At 36.5% G+C, this 20,384-nt stretch overlaps 2 protein-coding genes and 1 pseudogene across 2 annotated transcripts; 1 reads left to right on the forward strand and 2 right to left on the reverse strand.

Annotated features, from left to right (window-relative positions):
* Window positions 1-1,003: 1,003 nt before the first annotated feature.
* Window positions 1,004-1,570, reverse strand: LOC120598850 (keratin-associated protein 13-1-like). Its single transcript, XM_039857917.1, has one exon. The coding sequence runs from the start codon at window positions 1,532-1,534 to the stop codon at window positions 1,004-1,006; it is 531 nt and encodes a 176-aa protein (XP_039713851.1). The 5' UTR covers window positions 1,535-1,570.
* Window positions 1,571-9,971: 8,401 nt separating this feature from the next.
* LOC120598995 (uncharacterized) lies at window positions 9,972-10,090 on the forward strand (annotated as a pseudogene).
* An 8,872-nt stretch (window positions 10,091-18,962) lies between these two features.
* On the reverse strand, window positions 18,963-19,421 carry LOC120598760 (keratin-associated protein 13-1-like). The gene has a single exon (XM_039857800.1). It carries the CDS (start codon window positions 19,419-19,421, stop codon window positions 18,963-18,965), a length of 459 nt encoding a protein of 152 aa, XP_039713734.1.
* Window positions 19,422-20,384: the final 963 nt, after the last annotated feature.

Consider the following 20,384-nt stretch of genomic DNA (forward strand, 5'->3'; position numbering starts at 1 on the left):
AGACCCATTAGTAGTTTCACCCAGATAAGATATCCTGATTAGACTAAAATGACCATGCACATGAAGGAAAGCAGAATATACCATCACAAAATATGCCTCTTTAGAATAAAGATCAGTTTAGGCTGATTACTTTTAATAAACAAACATAGGAAAAGCTCTGAAAACTGAGTAAAAGTTACCCTTTTGTAAGAGATATTTACATTTATAAGCAAAATTATTCATCTGTAAGGATGTCTTCCTCTCTGTACCAGGAAGAGGAGGATGTAAAAGCTTTAATCAATGGAGAAGACATGGATTTAAATGTTTAACATTATCCTTGTTCCCTGTGCTTTCCTTGGCATCCTCCCATAACTCCTCTCCCCTAACACCTTCTTTTGTCTCTAGCTGGAGATGTTATTTAAGGTGGTAGCTGGTTCCATTTCAGGGAATTAATCAGGGTCTCTCTCATGTATACGGTAGGTATACATATTATTAAATGTGTTTCTTTTTTTTCTCCTGTTAATCTGTCTTTTTATGATAGGGATGCCTCAATGAAGAACCTGGAAGGGTAGAGAGAAAATTATTGTCCTCTCTCACACACTCAAGAGTTTAAGATAATCTCCTTCCCAAGCTGTTATTCCATCTGCCAAAAATGCTAGGAGACTAACTCTGTGTTGTCAGAGAATTTTTCTTAGCAGGAAAACTACTCTTTAAATTAAATATTTATTTTTGGTCAAAGAATAGTAGATTTAGAATTATCAACAGGCATCTTTTTTTTTAATTAACAGTAAGACATGATCTGATATCAGATTAAATGAGTTTCACTAAAAGAGGATAACTAGAGAAGTAAGGGGGAAAATACAACACAATAGAAACAAAATTGGTACTCTGAGATAAATGACTTTAATATTAATAGACTTTTATTTAATTATCACTCTTCTAGGTAGTACAGCATAGACTCTTGCCAGATAATAGCTGATATTGACTTTGAGAGATATAACTGTGAAGTCTCAGCTTAGAACCTTTAACAGATTGATCGGTAGTGGAAGCCAGGGCTACAGGTTGGTTGGTAACAAGAAGTTTGGTAGCTCCTAGAAGCCAAATAAGTTGGGTGACAGAATCTGGATCCATAGCCCAGAGAGGAGAAGCCACAGACCCCATAACCCAGGGGTCTGAAGATACGGGAACCACAGCCCAGGGAGTAGCAGCTTCTGGATCCATAGCCCAGGGAGCAGCTGCTGCTGGACCCAGAGCCCAGAGACACGGTGTAAGCTGACCGGCAGGGACTGCAGGGTATGGAGGTCCCTGGGCGGTAGCAGGACGTCTGGCAGGGGCTGGACACCACACAGGACGTCTGGCATCCGGTGGGTTCACAGCAGGTCTCCTGACGGCCACGGTAGAGAGAGGAGCCCAGCTGGCAGGTGCTGGGAGAGCAGAGGCCAGTGCTGTAGACCAGGTTGTTGGGGTAGAAAGAGCCACAGGAAGAGCGGGGGGAGCGCAAGTAGCCCCTAAGGAAGCGGGAGGAGAAGTTTCCAGAGCAGCAGTTGTAAGACATGTTGACGAGAGATGTGAGTTCAGCCGCGTTACACCGAGAAGATGCCCTGATCTCCCAGCTCTGTTTGTATATATACCCTCACTACACTAGATGTGATGCAGACCTTCCCCATTCTTGTGCATGTCTCATCATGAAAATAACAAATTAACCTGGGCTATAATTATAACTGATTATAACTGAACACATTCATGTTCTTAACTGCTATTTAATTATTCTGGTTTACAGAAGCCACTCTGCTTCTCTTTCTCTCTGAAGAAGGTGTGGTTTGCCTTCAAGGACAATGGTCATGATGCAGATAGCACCATCCCTTCTTCACTGAGCTTGCCTATGGGGATTTTGAGCAAAAGTGTCCAGATTATTACCAGAAATGTACTCCTAACAGTCATCAGCACCTCTGTCCCAATTATTTATATATTTTGTTGAACATTTACTATATGTAAAACATTGAAAGTTGTGGCATCTTTTAATCAGTGCAATAACCTTATGAGATGGGAATTATCTCAATAACCCAGACATGTTTGTCTCCAGGATCAGCAGGAACCACAGTGCTATGCTGAGAACTTGAGAAGCTCGTTCTTCCTGCTCTTGGAATCATATGAACAATGAATACCCAGGTGAAAAAATAACATTTCAGTGTGATAACATTTGCATTTTACCTCCTTCATGAAACCCCCAAATACAGCCACTGAAGGAACAGTTTCTTAATTCCTTTAGTTATATTGCTTTGATATTCAAAGTTACTATGGAGAGTTACCAAACTATCTACTATTTGTCCTCTCATTTAGCTTATCATCGTTAAGCAAGACATGTTTTATCCAGCATGTAATTACTAGATTCTTTCTCCACGTGAGGCAGAGAATTCTTTGGCAAACACTTAGGCTATGACTGAAAATAATTGCTAAAAACTGATATATCTCGGGTGAGTTGACTACCAATGAAATACATTTGCAAAAGCTTGAATTTTAATAGTGTACTAACCTTTGCCAACTCAGTTGGGAGTGAGAAATGAGACACCTTAGAGAGTGATTCATTTCACTCCCTGCTGAGCTTCTCTGTTGCTCATCCTTTTAGACAGACAAAGCAACATAAAGCTCACCTTCGTATTAAGTAGTTAAAATTATCCTTATCACTATTAAAAAATCAGTGGCATATAGAAAATCTGGGAATTAGAGATGTCTTTTTTTTTTTACTTATTATCATATCCAACTTCTGCCTTAAAGCATCTTTTAGAAATTAGAAACCAAGAAGCTATTTATGTAACTTGATCTTTTCTGTTTCAAAGATGATTGTTTTTTCTAATCTTTTATAGTTTTTGATACTATAGTATGGTATCTGGCACCAAGGGAATAGTCTGCCCATCGTTTTGCTTACAAATTTCTACCAAATGTATTGCTCGTGTCTCCAAATCCTTCTCATACCTCAAAGACAAAATCAAATTCCTCATATCTGACAGGTGTTTATCTCACCTAAGCTTTAACTCTTCTGCCATAAGGATCTTAGCATTTTATAAGCTCTTCATTTGGATGAACTCCCACAAGCATCGTGGAGGAACTGGAAGGGATGTCTTTTGACATGGGTCATGCAGATTAAGATTTTAGTTGTTTGAACTTGCAGAGAAGTCACTTGTGTAGCAAGAGGTGAGTACACAGGACTTCCTCAGGAATAGTAGCAGAGCTTAATTTTCTTTGACCTGGCATCTGGCACACAGTGAGTGCTCCAAATTATTTACAAAATGAAGGAATATATCAAATCATTTTTGTTTTTACATCCCTTCAAATAAACATGTGCCTATAAATCGTTTTATCTTTTAAAAGTTACCTTTAATCCAACATAAATATTTCTTTCATAATTAAATACAACTCTGAGGTTAATCATAACTTGTTCAGTGTTTGAAGTGACCCTAGATATCGGTCCCCAATTCCCATCCCAAGCAAAGTCACATTTGGGGCCTTGACCAATTATTTTTTCTCTTTCCAATTGCTTCATTGTAACCTATTCTAATGCTTCTGTTTCCTCAGTCTTGTAAACGTGATCAACCTTCTTCAACCCCCAAATTGTAAATAGTGTCATTTCTTCCATGATTAGATAGCTCTTTTCATTTTTAAAGATAAAGCTTTCTCTAAAGATCTGTGTGATCAATTTGGCAACTATCTCCCTTCTTATAATCTTCAATAACCATATGATTTCTCTTCGATTTAACAGTCTTCTGAAATTTCACTGATATTGTTAGCAGTGGCTCTATGCTGCTAAATACAATGGACATTTTTAGGGCAATCTTAGTTTATTTTTAGTTCATTCGTTTAATTCATCAGTTAGTAGATTTGTTTAGCTCACTGCAAATTTATCGTTTCTTTGTCTAAAAAGTATAAAAAACTGACTAGTTCATCATTTCAGGGAATATGATCATTTACAATCTTGTGTCAATTTTAGTATTTAGCCATAAGAACTCAAGAAGAGTAGAGGGGGTAATTCTCATCCTTCCAGACAACATATTTTGTCCATATGGGGAGACACATCCCCCTCATGGCTTAAAATACTATCCATTTGCTATGACATTCAAATGTATATTTCTAAAATACAACTCTTTTGTTAAAATTTTAGAGAAAGATATGTAGTTATTTACTAGCTCTTTTCATTTGGAGTTTTCGTAAGAGTGTCAAGCCTTTATGTCAATGAAATTGAACTTTTGCTCTTCCCTACGGAGAAAAAACAATTTTTTTTTCACACATCGGCATTAGTAGCATTTCCACCTATCTAGTTAACTCAGAAACCTTGTAATTCTCCTAATATACAGTCCTTTCTAAATACGGTCATTCCATCTTCCAAATTTAGCATAAATCTATCCAGTTCTCCTAATGTCTTCCCTCTAGTCTCGGGTTTCTCAATCTTGTCATCATTGACATTTTGGACAAAATAATTCTTTGCTGTGGGGATATCCTGTGCATTGTAAGATATTTAGCAGTATCCCTGGACTCTCCACTCAGATGCAATGAGTCATAACACACACACACACACCACCACACACACACACACATTATGGCAATTAAAAATGTCTCCTAAAATTACACCCCAGTTTCAAAATTAGTCTCCTTCAATCTTTACTCGCTCTCTATCCCTGACTGATCGATCTTAAAACAAAAAGCTGGTCCCCTGATGAAAACCTTCCATTGTGTTCTGATACATTTACCTGATTTTCTAAATCCTTTACCTGATTTGTGTGATGGTGGCCCTGCCTAAGTCTCTAACACCATCTTCACACCGTACTTTCCCTCCCTCGCACACTGCCTCTGCTCCACGATTAAGATGTCTCGATCTTTTTCCTACCAGAAGGACATGCTATTTCCTCTGCCCTGAATGTTTTTTCCTTCATCTGGATAATTAAGATAATTAAGCCTTTCCTCACTTTCTAACCACCCTATTCCAGGATAAATTAGGTTCCTCTGTTCTGCTATCTATTATCCCTGTCCTTAATTCTGCCATTTTTGTAATCTATTTATTTTTTAGACTGTCCTTTAGACTAGAGTAGTGAAACTTAAATGAGAGTTTGTTATCATCTGCCATGAGATGAATAGTGTGTGTCAACAATGCATTTCTGCCTTCATTGAGAAGTACTGCATGATTAAAAACATCAGCTTAACCAATTCCTAGGTTTAGAACATTGTTGTTTTACCTTGGTCTATGACCCATCCATTGAGTGGCACATCTCTGACTATAATCTCTGAGGTGGTGAGGGGAAGCAATAAATATTTTCTTTCTTGTTCAACATTGAATTCTCAGCTCAAGAATGGTCAAAGTTACATAGTTTTGCTCAATAAATATTTAATGGATGAATTAGGAAATTGATGGTTTTATAGTCACCTAAATATCTTCTATCTTATCCTTTCTCTAAACATCCTATCTTTTGTTTGATGCACATATCCTGTGGGTGTTTTAAGAAAACAGTAAACCCAGCGGAGGCTCAACTGCCCTTACAAGCAGTTTCCTAGCCCAGACCTTCTTTCGTTCATTTGCACACTATCTTAGTTATAGTATATCATCTACGCAATTCCGAAAACAGGATTCCTGGGGGATATCTATGACCTCCCTCTTCCTCGCTTCCCACAAGTGATCGGGGATCAGCATATTTTGGTATTTTTTTTTCCTCCCAAACACGTTATAATCCTTTGCTTTCCTATCTTGTTGTAACTCAGCTATTTTGCCTCTGTTATTGAAGGTCATCCTCAGTGTGCCCCCAAGAATCCAGTCTTGCCTATGTCAACTCTATATCCTATGCATTTATCAGAATGTTTTTCTAAAAGTCTATGTTGGCCTTTTCAAACTCAAACTTAATTTTTTAATTATTTTATGCAAGCTATCTTATGATCTGACCTCTGATTATTTCACACTTGGTGTCTCTGTACCTTAATTTTATCTTCAAAAGATATCAGATTGCTTTAGTTCACCTTAAGACTGAAGGCAGCGAAGGAGTTAGTCAGGCAAAGGGGTCTTATTTCAAGTTCAGCATTGGCAATTAATATTAGAAGAGAAAGATGAGACTGGAGACAGACAAGAGCCTGATGACAAGGAGCTCTATAAGTCAAAGGACCAAAAAGCTCTGAAAATCAAAAACTTTTTCTTAGAACTAATTTAGTGGCAAAAGATCACACGATCTGTTCTATTTAGATGGAATTACATGGCTCAAGCTAATGAAAACTATGCATATTCTTTTTTCTTCCTTTTAGTGTGGATATCTTTATATTTTGCCTGAGAAATAAGTCGGCATGATTGGCTATGGGGTGTTGTCCTAGATACTACCTGGGGTATTATATAATATACAGTTTATTCATTCTATTATCTTCCTAAAATTTGAAACACTCTGAATTCCAAAACATATCTGTCCCATTGACTTAGACAAGAGAATGTGGATCTATAGTAATGAGAAGTCACTAATAGGTTATAAATATGGATATACCTGAATCAGACTTACCTCCTACAAAGAAGACTCTTTCTGCACTGTGAAGATGCATTGGAGAATCATACAGAAGTAAGAGTGGGCCCCAGAATTCAGACCCTGGCAGTATCATTCAATAACCTATATTTTTAATCACAGCACTTGGCTGCATCTCATAAAAATGGTCATTAAAGCTCTGCAACATGTGTTGATGAGATGAGAAGAGGGTCTAGGATGTCACCTTAAAAAAAACCTTACATTAAAGAAATTGTCAAAGTAAGAAGAGTCCATAAAAGACTGAAAAAGAATAGCCAGTGAAGTTAAAAGAAAATTGGATATGTAGCAAATTTAAAATGTATTAAAATTAAAGGAACATAACCCAAACTATCCAGTGTTGGAGAGAGGTCAACTTAGATGATCCTCCTGGATTTTAAGCATCTCACTCTTAGAGACTCTCTCTCTCTCTCTCTCTCTCTCTCTCTCTTTCTCTCTCTCTTTCTCTCTCTCTCTCTCCTATCAATATTGTTTTGCTTTATTTTGTTTTGATTTTAAAATGGCCACAGTTTGAATAGTGTTGGGTACAGAGTCGGTGCTAAATAAAAGCTTGTTAAATTGAACCATCTTGTCCAACTTTTTCAATATATTAACATGGAATTCAAAAGCTAGAGAAATTCATTTCAAGTCACTACAGCAAACATGCATTGAGGCACGAGGCACTGCTATGGGTGTAAGGATAAGGAGGAGACTATGAAATGGCCCTATCCAAAGGAGGCATGCCTTCATCTGTCTCTGGAAAATGAATAGAAATATGTTAAGAGAAGATAAGTGACTTTAGAGTAGAGTGTGTTATAGGCAATTAAATCCAATCACTTTTGCCCTTCTTTAAGATCCCTCAGCTACTATATAGAGCTGAATAAAATTGTACGCCCTTTGCATTTACATAGTGTGAATTATTTTGAATTCTGTTTATGTTTTACATAAGAAATAGTAATTCTCTGATTAGAAGTCATTTCAGACTACAGGATTTTCCTGCTTATACAAATGTGCTATCCTTTTTCTGGTTTTAGATTGCTTCTTACAAAATCAACAACCAAAGCTATCTAAATAGTAATTTTCAATATAAAAATAAAATGCAACCACAGCAAGCCAATAACTCTAAAAAAAAATCAAAGAAAACATTAATGTGTTCAAATTCCATAAAAGCTTAGTTTATTAAATAGCAACATGTCTATCACATTGCAAAAGAATAAAAACATATGAAGTAACCTCATAATTTCTCATCTATAACTTCTTGTAATATCTGATATATAAAGCTCTAAGGTAATTTCTCAACTTTGACTAGTCTATAATTGTATTATGATGATAGAAAAATGTATCTCTGAGAGAATCTAAGTAGTTGGTAGTCAATTCCTGAAGCCAGGGGTTGTAGCCAGTAAATATAACAGAAAGCAGCATTTCGTGTAGGAATGTGACAAAGCATTAAGCTGATTTAGAGGACTTGTAGGCTAGTCAGTAGTAAGCTAACAGGATGTCCCTAGTAGAGAAGTAGTTTGCATGGCAGAAGCTAGGATGATAATTTAGGTTTTTGGAAATCACAGGATCCACAATTTAAAGATTGGAAGCCATTGAATTCATAGTCTCTAAAAAAAGGATGATTTGTGGCTGTTTGTCAGCTTACAGCAGCTCTCTTGAGAGTCCCTACGGAGAGATCTGTCTGAGTGGAAACTAGGACAGCAGAGGTCAGAGGATAGACAAAGTAGCTGGTTTAAGAGGAGCCACAGGATAAGACCGGGTAGACCAGAAATCACCCAACAAAGCAGGGAGAGAAGATCCTAGCCTAGCACCTGTAACATGTCTTCACTACATTTAATTCATTTGTTATCAGTGTCAAAGAGTGTCTGATTGTTCTCCACTGGCCGAGAGGGCTTATATTCTCTCTGCCTGTGAATGAGATGTTTTGGACAACCAACTTTGATGTCCCCTACACTACAATTTGCATGAGAACATCTCCTTACTCTGTTGTCTAATTTCAAGCAAATAGGTTAATACCTTTGTAAATATGCTTACTTGTATTTTATAGCTAAAAGCCACTTTACAGTTCTGCCTTGGACCTAAGATTAATGTCGCATACTCAAAAAAGTTGGTCATCATTGCCAGTTTAATTCGTGACTCACCAGGTCATTTACAAAAAGTTGAGATGAAGCTCTTTTCCTTTCTCCCTGCAGTATTGTATTTTATTGCGATTCTTTTCTCAGTCATCCCTAATGTGGCTCGGCATATTATAAAGCATGTACTTATGTTCAGTAACAACCAATATGTGTGATATAAATGGTGCATAAAAGACAAAGATATCATGGCATGATCCTGATGCTCCATAAGAATCAAATGAGTTTTAAAGGAAAAATAATTCTGCTTGGCTCTCTTTACCAGCTGGATGAATATGGAATGCTTCATATAAGTGGACTCCAATTATATTAGCTAAGAAGATGGAAATTTCAGCCCAAATACTTTTAAAAAGTAATCTGCTATCAAATTTATAGTGTGTAAAATTTAATGGCCCCTTAGGGGCTGTGCTTATAAGCAGTAAAGCAAATACCAAATTATTTTCTTCAAGTCCATTGAAAATTGCTGAACAAATAAAAAGTTCCAAAGCAATGTCACAGACAGGCACATTTCCATATTATGTGAGGGTGGGCATAATATCTAAAGAGTTTCAATTAACCTAAATATAGAAATGTAGTGGCTTGAAATACAGACAGACACTGTTGAACACCAGAAGTTAAAGGCAGAGAGATAAGACTGCTCAGAAGGATTATAGTATAAAATAAATATTTAAAAAGTGATGATGATGATGATAATGATGGTAGATAGATGATAGATCGATAGATGATAGATAAACATATTAGATAAATAAATGATAGAAATAAAAGGCATAATAAAGAAATTCTAAATTAGGTTAGACATAGGATAAAAAATATTATAAAAGAAGTAGATTAAAACACATTTATTTACATATTCATGATGTTTGGGAGAGAATAGAGTATACTAATTGTGTACTGATATTTAAAATGTTTAGAAATTGAGAGGATATTTATTTTAAAGTATATAAAAGAATATGATGCTTATGGCTCATGTAAGCAGAGTTAGGTCAAGGAACCCATGTGCTTTTTTTTTAAGACATAAGTTATATACATGTGTAGTCTAACAATAGTTAACATTTACAGAGTACCTTCTGTACTCAAAAAACTCTGAGTTGGTTCACATATCTTATCATTTGATCCTCATCATACCCTTGTGATATAAATATGTTTCTTTTACATTAAAGGTAATTGAATTTTGGAGAGGTTCCGCAATGCGTACAAGACAAATAGCCAATGAGTGTGTTAGAACTGGAGATTCAAATATGTGTAGTGTTTCTTCAGGAGTTACATGCTTAGGCAATTTAAATGGGTTTGCTCCTATGTCAGAGAGATAAATGTGCAAGTTCAAAAAAAAAAAAAAAGGCTTGTCTACGGCTGTGCTACCTTGAACAAGCCCGATCCTGTCTGATCTCAGGAGCTAAGCAGGGTTGGGCCTGGTTAGTACTAGGATGGGAGACCACCTGGGAAGACTAGGTGCTGTAGGCATAAAAAATAAAAAATAAAGGATTGTAAGGTGACAAGTTCTGTAATCTGTGAGGTCAACCAAGGGTTGTCTCGCCTGAAAAAAAAAAAAAAGCTTATTATATAAAGGCTTAAATATTCCAGGAAATGAAGTGTAAAGACTCAGAAAATCCTCTAGATGGAGAAACTAAAGTGGAGACCCGTGTGCTGCATTCTGATGATCCAGCAGTCCCATTCCATTATCTGGAAGACTGCACAGGAGCCCAGGTGCAGCTTGAGACTTCGCTTAAAAGCCAGGTCAGCTCTACCTCCTTTCTCTTTTTAAGGGGCTTAATCTTGACTGATTGCGCCCGCCACCAGCATGAGCATCTTAGTTCTAGTTGCATTTTGGAAAGGAGTTACTGCTAATAATAAAGTAATGACGTACCAAAGAGACCCTGCCATTCAGAAACCGTGTGCCTGTGAACGAGCAGGAGCCCTCCGCACAGTATCAATTCCACAAGGTTTCAGCAGCTTGAAGGAAATATGCCTTCATTCTCTACCCGTATTGGCAAGACTTCAAAGTTCAACAGGCTACCATAATAGTTTCAAGACTATTAGTAAGCAATGTTCTGATTGCCATTCCCAACAGAATCATGAGAAAGGAATGATGGACATCGTTACCCTCAAGAACAGGATCTGGTGAGCTAATAGGTGCCAGGTGGTGCTTTGTCTCCATAGTAATATTTTTCTAACTTTTCAGCAGTTCTCATGATATGCTGCAGTGATTTATAGGAGTTTATTCAAAGTAGCATCTCAGCAGGCAAGGACTTTTTTAAGGAAGGTTTGCACATTGTTTGCCTTTTTACCCTGACCCGACATAGCAATCATTGAAGTTTTAGGTAAGGAAATATATTAAATGAGTTACAAGTACACTTTGAAACACAAATTTATTTTTCTCCATATTTGAAAAAGCAACAGTCGTTTTGCTTATGTGCGAAATAGTGATGCCCTCTGCATCTTTTTTGGAAACTCAGTAATGCAGACAGAAGCCTGGTCTATGCTTTTCCTGCTGGCTACAAGGAGATTGATGTGCAAACACTAATTGCCAAATATATGATAATCATATCATATATCAAAGGGAATGTGCTCAGAAGAACAGATACATCTAAGGCATACTGCCTTCAATAAATTCAAAATCTAAAAGGTCTTATCTATATTACATAATTCTTATATATATTACTCAAAATAGCCCTATGAACTAATATTTTCATTTTTCAGATATAAAAACGTAACAATACGCTAAGTGACGTGTTAAAAATTACTTCAGTAAAAACTGAAAACGTGAGGCTAGCTCTGTCTGCAGATATTTTATTACTCAATCGTATCACCCATGTTTGTTAAGCCACACTATAAAGATAACAAATGCTGAGGACCAAATGCAGGATGTAGATGAAGCAAAGTTTTATTACTGAGCTCTTTAGCACTTAAAACCCCTCAGAAGATACCACTAAAATGGAGGGGAGGAGACTATCCCAGGAAAAGTGCTAAACTACATGTCAAAAGATATGGAGTAGGAAAATTAAAGGCAAGTCATTTTAGAATTCATAGTCATTTTCTTCTGTCTAGAATTTGAAAATTAAAAAAAAACTTGCATAAAATTTCATCTCATGACTTCAATAAATGTAGGTTTGCTGTACAAAGCATTCCTCTTCACATGCATCTGGCAATCGATTAAGAGAACATTTCCACATCATTCTCTTAGAATGAAGTTTTCAGCTCCTGAGGATGTGTTAATGTGGTTTGACTGTTTGTTTTTCCTGCTTTACCTAGTGCAATAATAGACCATGAAAAATCACTCTAAAATTGTTGAAGCTAAAGCATTTTTTGATTTGGTTTATAAGCTGGCAAACATGAAAAATCAATGACACCTCTTCACCTTGCAATATCCATAAGACACAGAGAGTGAAGTGCCCTGTGATCAATTTTATAGTCAAGACATTAACTTTTGTGGTCATTTGCTCAGTGGGAAGGGTAAGCTGTTAAAACACACACACACACACACACACACACACACAATCAGCCACTATTCACTTTTTCTTTTATGATTATGAGTGTGGTAACAGCTTTCTCTTCAATCACGTGACTGGGGTTATTTTGCCGGTAAAGTACTAAAAAGTAAATGTACATCAGAGACAAATCTAGATAGGGTGCCTTTGCAGGAATTCTCTGAAATAAGGCAATAACTCATTACCTGGAGTATGAATTTTGGCTAAAATTGATTTTGACTAAACATTACAATATTATCTGGCCCGAAGAACTTGGGAAATCTCATGCTGTGTTTCTGTCAACCCCACCATAGAGAGGAGAGGGGAGAAAAACTATAATTCTTCCCTCCTTTTTTTTGGAAATTCACAATATGCGTAAGCATATTTAAAAACTCTGAAAGGGGAGGAAAGCAACCCTGATTAACTTGGTTACTCCAATATTCATCATGTAAATGTAAACTTTGTATCTAATCAGTTACCATCCCATAAGAACAGCATCCCAAGAGATAAGCATTGTGAAGCTGAGCATCTTGCAAAGCTGAGCATCAGTCATTTGGGATTGAAGTGGAGGGATTTTTACTGAATCACTTAGGAAACAAAATGGAGATTGATGGAAAACCTTCTAAATTCCGAGATAGACACGTGGTGAACATGGAAGAAAAGAAAATCTTTGGGCAATTTTTAATCCTTTGACTTTATTTACAACCCTGCTGTCCGTCTTTAGCAGATTACGAGCTTCTGCGCATTAGATAACTGTATCCTGTCACTTTAACCGACAGACTTCAGTGTGCCTGTAGAAATCTTCCAGAAATTTCCATTATAATCTTATGACACATTATACCAATGAATAATCTACTTATGTCTCAACATATGGTTAACTTTAATAAACTTTTTTTCAAATAAATAATTATAGACTCACAGGAAGTTGCAAAAATAGTACATAGGATCCCTTGAACCTCCTCCAGCTTCCCCCAACAGACATCTAACTGCACTACGATATCAAGTCCAGGAACTTGACATTAGTGCAGTGCTGTTAGCCAGACTACAGGCTTCACATCCAGTTTTATAAGTTTAAATCTGCACCATTTGTGTGTGTGTACGTATGTGTATAGTTCTGCGTATGTTTTTCCATGTATATATTTCGTGTAACCACTGCCATAATCCAGATGGAGAACTGTTTTATCAGTGGTTCACTTTTTATTGTTAGAAAATTAAAAAGGGTAATGAATCAGAATGATGAAACACTTATTTTGTTCTTTTATATTTACATAAAGTTATTTAACTTAATTAAGTCTGAGGTTTTAAAAAGCAGTGGTTTGTTTGTTTTTTTCTAAGCAACATTATTAAGTAGGGTAGCAATTGAGGTGAAGTGAGGTGAGGTGAGGGATGGGATGGAGTACAAATAAAGATCAAGTCAAAATATCTCACCCTTATGTAATAATATTTTCACCCAAGTAACAAGCAGACACAGCACCATTAGAGAGTCATAAATTGATAAGGAGATAAAGGGGAGTAGACAGACAGACTAATGTGTAATTCCATGCATCACTGATAACTGCGTCTCATCACTTTAACTGACAGATATTAGTGTGCACATGAAATGGCATGCATCATTTTTTCTTAGTTTATTCTTTTATTTCTCAGTTTCTATATTAAAGAAAAAGATTACGTTCACACTGTTGCAGTGCAAGTATTAGCATTTTACAATTAACATTACTGATTTCACATACTGTTGTCAGGAAAAAAAAATTGTAAGACTTTGAAACAAGGAACATGGGAATGAATTTGACCCTTCTAGTTCACCTTTCACGATATCTCCTCTTTTCATTGCTCTTAATTTATTGTATAATTTCATACGTTATAGAAAATTGATAATAAGGCAAATGATTCTTGTCTATAGAAGTGAAAACGATTTCTGTTTAATGAAATGCCATTGATTTTTACTGTGTACAGTAACCACTTTGCATCTACCTTTGTAAATTCATTTCAGCATCCTGACAGCCGATATAAGAGTGTTCTTTGAGTTCTCCTTTGAACCAGATCTAGCTTCTTAATGGTCCCGTCATTCATAAATGAGTTAAATAAAATATTTAATATGCATGTTTTTTATTTGCATGAGGAATATGATTTTACTTTTTTGAAGTTATTTTTTAACACGGTTAGGTTTTATATTGCATCACCATTAAACATTTGTCTCATCTTCCTCCCTCCTCAGGCCACATAGAAGAATTTAAATTGTTATGGGGACATTACCAGCCCATCTCTCCCATGCTATTACTATCCTATAATATGAGTAAATTGGTAATCCTGAAAGAAATCTTAGAGATCACAGACTATCAAGGACCATCTCACTTTATAAGTCAGGAAGACTATACTCAAAGAAGTTAAGTGATATGTATAAGATCAAAAACCAGTTAGCAGAGAAGCAGGAATAGAACCTATCTCCCAACATATGTTTTACTTGCTTTATCTCCCTTTACAAGGTACCATAGAAGGGGAAAAAAATAAGAAATTTCAAAACTCTAGTCTACCTATCGCAATCCTATATATAGCAACTTTCCTCTATGTTAAGAATGTATTGTATATTTCACAGGAAAAGAAATGTTTCTTTAAACCCAAAGCATCCAAAATACATACCAGAGCACACACACACTAATGGAAAATAATACAGTGCATGATTTTGATGATGGTGAGTTAGATCTCCACAATCTCATTTTTCTCCATTGTTTTCTACTTGCTTGTAAGAATCCACTTTATTATAAAAGATGAGCTTTGAAATGAAACATTACTAAGATTTTTTTTTTAAAGTAGTGGAATAATTAAATAAAAGGATTAATGGACAAAGTTTACTTTTGCCGTAGGTAGACTGTTTCTTGTCCTATTATAAAGGGTATCTTAGAACAAGTATGGCTGACCCAGGGAAAGACCACAGTCTAATAAGTGAGTGGTCATATTTGACAATAGTTGATTGTGTAGGGAGCATTCAACATCACTAGAAACTTGTGTAGTCTTTGCACTAACAATTTTAACATGCGGCAGTTTGATGCATAATCCATACATACAGACTGGTTGGCAAAATATGCAAACAACGTACAAAAGAAAATAAGTCAGGTGACAGAAACAAGGTCCACAACCCAGAAGTGGCAACTGTTGTGTCCCTAGACCATAGACTCCATGTCAACAGTTTTGTGGGGGCTGCAGAAGGCAACAGTTCTTGAGTGGCGTGTATGTGACAGTCAATGTGGGGGGAATTAGGGAGTAGAGGTATATGAAGCACAGGACCAAGTTAGGGTGAGGTAAGTGGGAAGCCCAGTTGCAACATTTAGGGAGGCGAACAATTGCACAACCCTGACGTGAGTGTCTTCTTAAGAATGAGAGGCTGCTGTAAACTAAATTGGTGGGGTAAGATATAGCATGACACTAGGAAATGAGGTTCCTAAGGGACAGTAGAGAAAATCTCAGAGCAGGGCTATGTAAGTCATGGCGAGAGGTATGATTTCCTGTTGAATAGCTACATAAGGTATTTTGAATTTGAATAATAACTCACATTCCCTTCATTTAAAGTTCAGTGCCTTTCAGGTTATAATCTACGTACCTGAACTCTGCCCTGTGTGTGTTAGCATTTTATTCGACTGTTAATTGCAACATAATGAGCCCCCAGTCACATAAGCACATTAACTTTGCTACCCAAGAATAATAATAAATCCAAACAACCATTCTTGCATATTAAATGTGGAGGCTGTTTTTTTATCATTGACGTCTTGTCACCCCAGACACAAAGCTCAGGCTTTCTCAGGCGTCAGTGTTGCTTCTGGATCTGTAGGTTTGGGCAATCCCACTGTGAATTATTATGTAATCTTTTATCTCTTGCTTTCCAGATATCATGCTTTAATAAAAAATAATTTTGTAGTTTTCCTCCCTAAACCCCACATCATATTCATCAAAGCGATTATGTCATTGCTTATACAGTTACCTCTTTCTAAAGCTCTCTTCAAATCTACCCTTCACTCCAAGATAACGAAAGAAAATTTGTTTCTGTCACTTGATCTAGCTCTTCAAAGCCAAATGCTTCTGTCTTTTCTAAGTTTCCAGTATTTTTGCAGAACTCTAGTGCAAAGTTAAAGTTTAAACACTTTAATGAGTTAAATTCAGAGCCTTCCACTATATTCTCTGTCACCATCACCCATCTCAGTCACCAACCCAATGTTCCCTGGCCCTCAAACTCAATAAGACACTAGAAGGTAAAAAAAAAAACAAAACAAAACAAAACAAAACAAAAAAACACCCAAAGTGTACATAAGAGATGGAAAGTCATGGAGACAGAGAGAGAAGAAAAGAGAGTTAAGACAAAAATAAGAAAATAGTTGAAAATTAGCAGTGATGAGATACCAAGATTGTTATTGAGAGAATAAAGGATGCAAAAAGTATTATTCTTTTCTGATCCCTGAAATCTGAACCTCACATTAAACTTTGAAAAGTTTAAATATGGAACTATTCAAATGTATGCATTTCCTCTCCTCTTTGCTTCTGTTTCAATTTTTGGCCTCTTCACTCAGATTCCATTAGAAATTCTCTAAGTCACTCAAAGATTCTACTAGATTCTCTAAATCTAGTGACTCCAGGTCACTAGATTATCTCATGTTAAAACATTTTCTTTTTTTTTTTTGTACTCATCATTTCTTATAGGGCCTGGCGCCTTCCTTGCTTGAAATTAGAAATTTCTAGTTCTATTATGTTTGCTGAATGCATTCTCAGGACTTTTTCACTGGCCATGCTACTGTGATCCCTTTGAGTGTGTTTTCCCAAATGAGTTTTTTTATTCCACATTTTACTCATTCCACATTATTTAAAGAAGAATTCGTAGTCCACATTCAATGTTAATAGCAATAATTCAGACTCACAGGATCTTTTTAGTCTTACTAATAAAAATGTTAGCTGCCTCTTTACACAAAAGTCGATGAGTAACTGCACTAGATGACACATTTTTAATAATTATTAGTCTTTGGATGTGAGTGACAGAAATCATATTTCATTTTAATTATGTTTAATTAGTTTAAACCAAAAAGAAGACTTTATTGGTCTATATAACCAAAATGCATGAAGGGCTAATAAAGATGGCTTCAGGAATGATGAGAACCAGAGGCTCCTGTATCACCAGGAGCCTCTCTCTATGTCCTTTTCTTGATTCCTCTGGGGTTTTGTTTTGTTTTTTATTTTTTTTTGGGGGGGAGGGTTCTGTTGGGTATATTTTTTGTGCACAGAGCACTTGGTTTCCACACCTTCATACTTAGCCCATTATTGTCTTGAGTATATGAGAAGAGAGGCCCTCTTTTCTCACATACAATTAGAAAAAGCTTAAGGAAAAAAAGCAGACAAATCAATAAATGCTCCATAGCACATGATTGGAGTAAATGATTATCTTTGATAGCTATTCTCCCACTCATGGAGAGCTATTGCTAATTATGTTATGGAAAAAATGTAACTGAATTCTGACACGATGTTTAGCATCTGAGACAAATAGCTAACTTAAATAAAAAATAACTACAAAGTGTGTTCTGTGTCGGATCTGAATAATATCTAATAAGGATCTTTTTTTTTTTCTTTTTTACTACCAGAGCTGAGCAGTGGATCTAAAGAAGACCTAGGCAGATTATAAGTTTCAGAACATTAAAAATAATCTAATCTTACCTTCAATTTAATGCAGAACTCACTCAAAAAAGGGGTGGGTGTAGTTTATTTGTCTACTACTTGAGGAACTCTATGTAAGTTCAAAAAAATTACCCGTCGTAATAATTCTAAATTTTATAATTTATAAATACATATTTCTTTATAACAAGCTAATACATTCCTCCCTATAACTCTTTCAATTTCTCACAATTTTAAACTTTAAGACTCTGTCTCTCTGTCTCTCTCTGTCTCTGTCTCCCTCTGTCTCTGTCTCTCTGTCTCTCTATTGGTTGGTTTCTCTCTCCTCTCTCTCTCTCTCATACACACACACACACACACACTCACACATTCACACCGAAAAACCCATTTACCTATATATTTAAAGATAACCATAATGCCTTCCAACCTCTGGAGCATCATATGTTCTCTTTTCCATACCAATATATTGAATTTATTCTAATATTTTATATAATATATTTTAAAATATTTTATTGCCTAGTTGACATCTTCTGGAAAAACTCTAACTCAATATTGTTTTGAATTGTAAAATTAAAACCAAATATAATTGTTAGTGTATGGTGTCTTTATCAAAACACAGAGAAAATATTCACTCCATTATGGTCAGACTCTCAATAATAAAATTCTACCAACTTTGATGATGGAATACACACCGACTTCTTAACTCTGAGTCAGTAGAGAGACCAGAGACTTCCCCCATATACCAGGCCTCATGCCATTTTCTAGGGAAATGGATTTCCTAGGCAAATCTAAACTTATTTCTTAATGGAAATTCTCTGAGGATCTAGAGCCCAAAGACAGATCACAAATCAAAATTTGAAAATCAATAAAGAACAATGAGAACATATCAGATGCAAAAGTAAATGAGTTTATTAGTCAAATAAACATGAACTCCCATACATTTGTGAGGAGAATTTGTGTAATTCTGAAACAAATGTTTCAAATTACAGATATCGATCTCAATATTTTGGTCATTTCACTGTCAGAACGAACTAGTCTGTCAGCCAATGCTTAGTGCTAGAGAAAGGGCGAAGAGTTGGTGATAAGGGGGGTTAGCTAACATTGCTGAAAAGGCCTGTGATAGAAACTGTAAGTAGAGACTAAACATTTTGCTCAAAAGGTCTGGAAACTCAGCAGGTTCATCTGCAAAAGGCTGATCTATAGGTTGGCCGGTAATGAGAAGACTAGCAGCTCCTAGAAGGCAAGTAGATTGGGTGGCAGAATCTGGACCCATAGCCCCAGGCAGGGAAGCCACAGACTCCATAACTCAGGGGTCTGAAGATACGGGAACCACAGCCCAGGGAGTAGCAGCTTCTGGATCCATAGCCCAGGGAGCAGCCGCTGCTGGACCCAGAGCCCAGAGACACGGTGTAAGCTGACCGGCAGGGACTGCAGGGTGTGGAGGTCCTTGGGCGGTAGCAGGACGACTGGCAGGGGCTGGACACCACACAGGACGTCTGGTAGCTGGTGGGCTCACAGCAGGTCTCCTGGCAGCCACGGTAGAGAGAGGATCCCACCTGGTAGGTGCTGGGAGAGCAGACCAGGTTGCTGGGGTAGGAAGAGCCACAGGAAGAGCGGGGAGACTGCAGGTAGCCCCCAAGGGAGCGGGAGGAGAAGTTTCCAGAGCAGCAGTTGTAGGACATGTTGACGGGAGATGTGAATTCAGCTGAGTTACAGGGAGAAGATTCTCTGAGTTTCAATACCATGGTCTGGACTCTAAGTTATATATACTCTCAAACTTGGGTGTGTCACTGTCCAATGCTCCTTCCTCCTTGCTCACCATTTTATAGAAAAATACCTCTTTAGATTATTGCTTAAGTTAATTTATCACATATTCACATACTTAATTGTACTTTAATTACTTTGATACACTTAAGAAGAAGCTACTCAGTCTCTTCCCCTAGGAATTTTCTGTGGTTTGACCTTCGAAGTTTTATATTTCCAAATATACTCTTCCTTATTATCTACGTGTGCAGTAAGCCCTTGTCCTATCAAATAGAAAAACTTTTTTTTTTACTTCTATTAAATTCTCAAGAGCATCAGTGATTACTATTAAAAATAGTTTGTCTTTTTCTTCACAAGCATATTATAATGGATTTCTCCAAAAACTACATTCAACATTCTCAATAATTTACCAGTGCAACCTTTCACTAATTTTCTATTTGAACTAATCCATGTAATTCCTGATATTTATTGATTTAGCTTAATGAGATTGTGGATTTATTGGCAAAGCACTTAGCCTGCCTTTTCCATCATATGTTTAACTATCTCATGTCTTGGTCTGATGTTAAGAATTAAGGGGTACAGATACTATCCTTGGTGTTCATGCCAATAGACTTCCTTAAAGAGAATGGAAGCCTAAAAGCTCTCCTTAGATTATGCTCATTTAGGAAACAATAAATGCATCCTTTTCAGTAAGACGTCAGAAAGAAGTTTGCTAGAATTGAGTTTTTCCTGTATTTTCTGATGAGCCTTTCTTGGAGTAGATGTTATTCTCATCTTATGCTTTATGTCAACTCACAGGTTTTTGTTTTGTTTAATTTCTTGATGGAAGGACATATGTATTCTTAGCTGTAATTATTAATTAATACCCCCAAAAAGCATTT

The sequence above is a fragment of the Pteropus medius genome, unplaced genomic scaffold (assembly GCF_902729225.1).
Source record: "Pteropus medius unplaced genomic scaffold, Ma_sr-lr_union100, whole genome shotgun sequence".
Taxonomy (NCBI): domain Eukaryota; kingdom Metazoa; phylum Chordata; class Mammalia; order Chiroptera; family Pteropodidae; genus Pteropus; species Pteropus medius.

Coding starts and splice junctions, on each gene's coding strand:
- LOC120598850 (XM_039857917.1), bottom strand. CDS start 1,534: ATGTCTTACAACTGCTGCTCTGGAAACTTCTCCTCCCGCTTCCTTAGG.
- LOC120598760 (XM_039857800.1), bottom strand. CDS start 19,421: ATGTCCTACAACTGCTGCTCTGGAAACTTCTCCTCCCGCTCCCTTGGG.